This window comes from Chrysochloris asiatica, unplaced genomic scaffold (genome assembly GCF_000296735.1).
Source record: "Chrysochloris asiatica unplaced genomic scaffold, ChrAsi1.0 scaffold00003, whole genome shotgun sequence".
Lineage (NCBI taxonomy): Eukaryota > Metazoa > Chordata > Mammalia > Afrosoricida > Chrysochloridae > Chrysochloris > Chrysochloris asiatica.
The window spans coordinates 20,057,021-20,064,830 of record NW_006408521.1 but is presented as its reverse complement, the minus strand read 5'-3'; the positions used below and the strand labels follow the sequence as shown (position 1 = coordinate 20,064,830).

General features: G+C 43.0%; 1 protein-coding gene across 2 annotated transcripts in view; it reads right to left on the bottom strand.

The window, feature by feature from the left end:
- Positions 1-7,810, bottom strand: part of PLCE1 (phospholipase C, epsilon 1) — a 349,465-nt gene that overhangs the window by 10,989 nt on the left and 330,666 nt on the right. For both annotated transcript variants that reach the window (XM_006831159.1, XM_006831160.1), the window contains exons 25-26: positions 5,666-5,927; positions 3,416-3,534 (exon numbers count right to left, since the gene is read on the bottom strand). In XM_006831159.1, coding sequence (XP_006831222.1) covers positions 3,416-3,534; positions 5,666-5,927 — 381 coding nt within the window. The remainder of the gene's footprint in view (positions 1-3,415; positions 3,535-5,665; positions 5,928-7,810) is intronic.

Below are 7,810 nucleotides of genomic sequence, written 5' to 3'. Positions count from 1 at the left end.
GGTCCTAAACCACCCCACAGTTGGTCCTGACTCATTGCAGCCCTGTGCACACAGAGTGAAACAATGCTGGGTCCTAAACCACCCCAGTTGTTAGGCTTGAGCCCGTTGCTGTTTCCATAGTGTCAATCCATCTTGTGGGGGTCTTCCTACCTACCATGATGCCCTTCTCTAGGCACCGGTCCCTCCTGATAACATGTCTCAAGTATGAGAGACAAAGGACTGCCATCTTGGCTTCTAAGAAGCACTCTGATAGTACTTCTTCTAACACACATTTATCTGTTCTTCTGGCAGTCCACGGAACTTTTAATATTTTTAATTCAATAATTAAAATGCATCAATTCTTCTATGGTCATCTTTAATCATTATCCAACTATAACATGCATATGAGGCTATTAATATACCAATACAAAGATGGCTTGGATCAGGCACTTCTTAGTCCTCAAACTGACATCTTTGGTCTTGAACACTTTATCATAAATTGTTGTACCATTGTGTTGGTTCTGACTCATAGTAACCCTGTACAGGGCTTCTGAGTTGCTGCTGGTGAGTTTGAACCACTGACCTTGTGTTTCAAATTGACCTTGTGGTCCAGTGCTTATCCTACAGTGGCACACACCAGGACTCTGTATCGTTAAGTACAGAACTGATATCTGAAATGCATGCTTGTCTTTACTTACGATTTGACTTTCAAGAATGTCCACTGGGTCCCTGCTCTCTTCAGGGCACAGGGCTAGAATTTTTGGATGATAAGACGATAAATAAATTGCTCTGCCCATAGGGAGCTCAGTGTCTCTAAGGGCAGAGCCTTCTATAATACAAGAAGTGTGTCTGCTAAGGTGCAACTATTAGTCTCTCCTGACTAGAGGTATGAAGAGTGAAGAAAATCAAGGCTGCATGGAAAACACTAGTCCATTAAACAAAGGAGCACATGAACATCAACCTCTACACAACCCTGAGACCACTACCAACTGTTCTGGGAGGGATCACTTTAGAAGGTGGAGAGAGTGGGGAAAAAAATGTGGAACCAAACTCCAAGTCACAAAGAAGCCCAGGCTGACTGGTGAGAGACAGGGGGAACCCCAAAACTATGGCTCTTAGCTAAAGGCTCACTGTTGATCCCTGAAGCTCAGTGTCCAACTAAGCAATAGATAAGTCTGTAAGGAGAATAATACCACTAGGGAGGTCTGCAGACTGTAGAATAATCAATCATTTGAGATCAAAAGGCAGCATTTACCTAAGGATAAAATTCAGAAGGGTTAGGAGAGAAGAAGGAATGGAGATGAGAACCACAGGAAGGAAGTGGGCTAAGTGATGTTACAATGTGGGGATTGCAATCAATGAGCTGAAACAAAAATGTGTAGGAATTGGTGAGTAGAGAACTGATTTGTTCTGTAAACTTTCATTCACCCAATTCACAATAAAAAGTTAGAACAGAAAAAACATAAAGCAGCCTGGTCAAGAACACAGTGGCTAACTCCTGATAGACAAGGTGAGAAATGTGGAACACATCTTCAAATTCTTAGAGAATCTAAATTTATGGAACCTACTGAGGCTGGAGGAATCCCTGACATTATTACCCTGAGTTACTCTTCAAACCTTGAATCCAAACTGTTCCATGAAGTCACCTTTACACTAACAGTTGAGCTCAAAAAGTAAAGATTGTCATTTTGAGTACTATGTTCTTTAAAAAAAAAAAAAAATTCTATATACGATGTAGTGGCCAACAGTGATTTTGACGCAGAGCTGAGAAGGTTGGAGGGCAGGGAGTTTAACTCAGTGGAAGAGAAACAAATAGAGCAGAAATATGAGAATGTTGGCACAATGTGAAGAACAGAACCAACATCACTGATTATATATGTCTGCTGTGTTGTTAAGTGCCATTGAGTTGGTTCTGACTCACTGTGACTGTGCATAGGGTTTCCAAGGAGCAGCTGGTGGGTTTGAACTGCCGACTTGGTGTTAACAATCAAGTGCTGATCCTACAGCACCACACCAGGAGTTGTCAAGTATTGCCAAGTCAGTTCCGGCTCATGGTGGTTATGTGCTGTGGAGTCGGTTCCAACTCATAGTGACCCTGTACAGGGTTTCCGAGGCTGTAAATCTTTACCAGAGCAGAAAGCCTCTTATTTCTCCTGCAGAATAGCTGGTAGTTTTGACCTGCTGACCTTAAGGTTTGCAGCCCAATTCTTAACCACTACACTACCAGGAAGCGGCTGGTGGGTTTAAACCACCAACCTTGTAGTTAGCAGTCCAGTGCTTATTCTACAGTGCCACACCAATCTGTTCAATGGGAATGGGTTTTGTGGTATATATTTTTACATAAAATGCATAAAATAACTGTAAGGAGAACTGGGGAACGTCTCTGTCTCTCCTATCTTTTTACTCTCTCCCTTTTCCTCTGCTTTCTGTAAGCAGCTGATTTTTGCTCACTGGCACCAGGCAGCCCTGCCTTGATTTGCCAATCCTCTGCACAAGGTGGAGGCAATACCTCCCTCCATTTTGGCCACAGTACTGCTCCCAATCTTGGATGCACACAGGAATCATCTGGGAATCCCCAAAAATACTGATCTCTGGGACCCACCCCCAGAGATTGCAGTTTAGTTGACCTGGGGTGTGGCCTGGGCACATAGATTATTTTAAAGCTCCTACTCCCACTGCCATAGAGAGGACTTGACTTACAGTGACCCTGTGTAACGTTCTTGGTGTGGCCCTGTAGGATAAGCACTAGGACTTCTAAACACAAGGTTGATGGTTCAAATCCACCAGATACTCCTTGGAACTTGTTCAAATGTAGATTCTGCAACTCCATAGGTGTAGCTTACCAGCAGCAGCTGCCTGCCTAGCCCACCCCTGGGCTGGGAAGAAATAAAAGACTTCCTGGTTTAACAAGGTTTCTTCTGGATGCATCAGGTGCTTCCTACTAGGCTTTGCGTAATTAATTAGCCTCTTTCCCCACTTTGCGATCTCAGGCTTGCTTCCCAGGCAGACCCTATAGTGTGTTTAGGAAGAGCAGAGGCTTTGGCACTGATGAGCCTGGGTTTAAACCCTGGTTTGCTGCATTCTAGTCATGTGACCTCAAAAAAGCTCCTTAGCTCTTACTTTCCTCATTTGTACATCAGAGCAAAGACTAATCTGAACCTCATGAAGTTACTGAGTGGACTTAGTGTATCCACGTTGTTTCAAATGTCAGCATGTTATTATCATGGCACTGGAAGGTAGGCGGTTCAAACTCAACAGCCGCTCCTTAGAAACACTAAACATGGTCGCTATGAGTCGGAATCCACTTGGCGACACTTAACAGCAACAACAACTTAATTAAGGACTCTAACAGACCGCTTCCCTATAGCACAAGAAAGGCTGCATCCAATGTACCAACTCCCCCTCAAACAGTTCTTTGAAAGTAAAACTTAATTACCAAAGAGGCTGGTATGGTGCTGCCAGAAGAATTTTCTTCCATCCGTCTGCTGTTTATGAACAAACTGGAGATTTCCAAGAGTTCATTGTGGAGGTTTCGCAGCTGAAGATGTCGATACCCTAGAAATATGCAGCATTGGAAAAACTTGTTAACTGTGCACTGCAGAACTCCGCAAAGGGGGTACCCAGGGGGATCCATGAGTAACCAAAGGTAGACATATAAGACCACCGGCAGCTTTTCAATGGGACACTGTTGCTCCTTGCAGACTGCTTTGGGTCACCTGTTATTATTAAGTGCTGCCAAGTCGGTTCCAATTCATAGTGACCCTGTATAGAGTTTCCAAAGGAATGGCTGGTAGGTTTGAACGACTGACCTTTTGGTTAGCAGTTTGGTGTTTATCCTACAGCACCTTATCAGGACTCCATCTAGTGGTAATGAACTTGCCTAGGCAGTCTTTTCTGGATTGCTAACTGAAAGGTGGGCAATTCAAACCCACTAGCCACTCCTCAGAAACACTGTACAAGGCCACTATGGGTTGGAACTGACTCGCTAACACTTAACATCAAGAACTGTTTTTAACTTAAGAGTGGTAGGAAAGTTTGATCATTTTGCTAGTAAGGCATCTCCAGTCATCCCTGTTTTTAAACATTTCCTTCTTTGTTCACCTTAGAACAGCTTCAGTGGTCATAAAAGTTTCAAATAATTGGTCTGGCTAGATAAGTTCTGGTGTGTGTGTGTATAAAATGGAAAAATATGCAGCTATTAAAATGGGAATTCCTGGGGGCTACAAATAGTTAATGTTCTCGGCTGCTGACAGGTTGGAGGTTTGATTCCACTTAGAGGTCCGTGTAAGAAAGGTCTGCTTATCTACTTCTGAACAATCAGCCGCTGAAAACCCTATGGAGCAGTTCTACCTGGCACATATGGGGTCACCATGAGTCAGAATTGATTGGATGGCAAGAGGTACAAGTACTGCTTAAAAATGGTGATGCGGAGGTAAAGCTATTACTTAGCTGCTCGCTAGATGCACCCCTAAGTGAAACATAGTAAGTTGCAAAACACTAGTAGTAGGAAGTCTACTTGTTAATATATATAGTATATGTTCCCGTGTACACACATGGGCAGAGAAAAAAGTCTGCAAGAGATATACACCCAAAGTAATTATTTCTGAGAGATGGGAAATGGATATTATAAAAATGTTAGATTTTTGGCAGTGGGAGGAAATCTGTACTAGAACTTCAGTATTCCAGATAGACCAGAAGGTCAACATCCCCTGGGAGTTTGCTGGAAATGTAGACTCAAGCCACACCCCAGAACTCCTGAAGCCAAATTTGCATCATATAACGAGGCTCTAGGTGACTCATAGATAGGCTCATCAAACTTTGAGAAGCAATGCACAGACATTCTGGACAAATGCAATAAACTGGGATTTCCCAGAGAGTCACAAAGCCAATGCAAAGCCTGAGCTAGGAAGCCTGACCTTTGCCCAGGATTCTGTAACCTCCCTGCTCCACATCTAACACTCACCCCAGCTTCCGATGCTAGGTACCTGCTGAGTACCGATTCCAATCCTGGCTTACTTATGTTGCTGCTGCTGTTTCAGCTGTCCTTGGATTCATGGTGACCCATACACAACAGGATCAAACCGCTGTGCCCCAGAGCCTTTTCACTGGTAGTAAACGTACCAGTGAGAGTTGATTGCCAGACCTTTCTTTCTACTTCATGTTAGTCAGGAAGCTCCGCTGAAACCTGTGCTGCACCATGGCACCCTGGGAGCCTCCCCTGACAGGTGGGTGATAACTGCACCTGGGCCTCCCACATGGAATGAGAGAACATTCCACACAAACTACCACTGCCCTATGTCACCACCACAGCCCAACCCACCCTCCTGTTGGTTTTCCCTCCTTACTCTCTTCCCTGCTTAACAAATGCCCAGGACTTTCTGGGTGCTGCCTGGGAAGGGATGTGCAACAACTACAGCTCCCACATCAGCAAGGTTGGGAGGGGCTGTACTTTATTTTATAAGGGAAATTGTTAATACATCAGATTAAAAAAAACAAAACAAAAAAACGGAAAATTAAAAACTTTTGAGACATAAGTTTCCAAATTCATGTTCTTTCCTTCTGCCTCTAGTCTTTAACCCTGTTAACGTGGATAATGTTAAACACACACAAAAATAGAGAGGAACTCTGGGCCTTGAGTGTCCAGTTACAACGATCACCAATGCTTGGACAATATTACATATGCTACCTCGCTTTAAAGCCTTGAGTGGAATGATTCTCTGGGCAGTCACCGCCGAGCTATTGTTTTCCACCACAGCAAAACGCAGAAACACAAGATCTTCAAAGTGAACCCGGAAAAGAAACTGCTCGTTCCACATGGGATTCAGAGTATTTCGGTGAATGGGCTTTGTGCGAAAATGGCAGCTGTCCAGGGGCATGCCCAGGACATCAACTTCAATACACGGGCTTCCCGCGCTGTTGCTAGGACACACGTTTTGACCAGATACAATCTATGGCGAAACAAAAGGATCAAAGTCACTGAAGATGAAGAAACCTCCCCCACAAAGACAACCTTTCACCACACCCCTTCCCTTCACACAGACCAGGAACACTCCAGAGTGCATAAGGTAAATGATTAATAAAGCTGTTATAAAGAAGTGACTGTAATCAGATAATCACATGGCTGTATCATGTGAAAAGCTGATTCTATCAACAGCTTCACCTAACTTAACTTTTCTACGTTCACAATATTCAACTATCTTCAGAAAACCCAGCAATCCATCCCCTGAAGTCACCTTCAAACTAAACAACATATTAGCTCCAAAGATAAAGAATGCTACTGTTGAGTACAGTGTTCTTTTAAAAAATGGACAAGAGTTACTACTCTAGATGGGAAGTTTGGGGGCAGGGAATAGAAGTGAAAAGGCCCGAACGGGAACCATGAGGAGTATCCTGACACATGTGAAGGATGGAGCCAGCGTCACTGACACTGTGTAGTCACTGCTGAGTGAGAGGGTGTTTGCTGTGTATAGTCTCACCAAAAATACAGTGAAATGTTCAATTTAAAAGACACTGAATCGTGAGTTATTCTTATTATGACTAATTGCCACTGTCAAAACTGTAAAGATAAAAGTTCTGTAACAAAAAGTGGGGAGTAGTTAATCTTACATTCCAGAAACAGAGGACCTTAGGACCATCAAGGGAGATGAGCATGAGTGGAATGTGGGACCCTATCCAGAGAAGCAGCGACACCAGAGGTGGAGGCACAGATGAGGACATGGAGAGAGGGAGCAGCTGAGGACTCCAGATTCATGGAAAGAGAGGGACTGAGTGCTGGCGGCCAGGAGGCAGGCTTGCAGACTGTGCCCTTTGGTTGTTTAAATGATTATATTCCTGAATGTTTTTGTGTACATTCCCTCCCCCACAAAAACAAAAAACTGAGGGAATAGAAGCAAATACTATTGAATGATGATGTACAAAGGAGACTGTAATCATTGCAATGAAACGATGAGTATACAACTGATGTTCTCCCATGTAAACTATTGCTCAAATCACAATAAAAACTAAAAAAAAAAAAAAAAAGGACATTGAAGCAATTGAGTTTTTCACAGATGGTAAGAGAAAAGGATAAGATCTTATATTCAAGATTACTTCAAATTTGCTACTAATATTCTGTGCAAAACGTTGGAGTAGGAATAGCTTTTCATAACATCACAATCTTTTTTCTTGAAGAGTTTTGGAGTAAGTCACACAGCATGTTAAAAATTAATTCCTAACATTTTGTGAAAAGAAAAAAAAAATACACTCAGTTGTGTCTAAAATGGGTCAGATTGAAAAGGGGCTACTGCCTGACTGCCTCAGGGAAAGAGACCAAGGACTCAGAGTGAGAGGACAATCTGGGGCAGGAGGAGTTGTAGGCAGAGAGCCACTGGAAGTTTGCCTTCAGAAGACCAGGCCTAAGATGCAAAGAAGAGATAACCTCTCTCTCTCATTCACCAATGAGTTTTCTTTCTTTCTTTTTTTTTTCTGTCACCCAAGAAGGTGGGAAGGGACTGGGAGAAACCTGTCTCTGGTCAAAGTGTGAGTCAGACGAAAGAGCTATCAGGATTCTGTTGTTAAGGGCCATCTGTGGGATTTTGACATTAAGTTAATTAGGCAATGAAAGGAACAAAGAAAGGCACAGGTATGATTATGTCTAACTTGTAAGGAGGAAAAATACCTATTTAAATAAGGGGCTTCAAAAAGGTCATGGACAATGTCATCTGAAAGGAAGAGCTCAACAGTTTCTTTGCTATACATAAAAACACACCCCCCCACACACACAAAGTTCATGGCAAATTACCACTACCTTTTATTTCAATTTTTCCATGAACTTTTGGAGCCCCCTTGTATG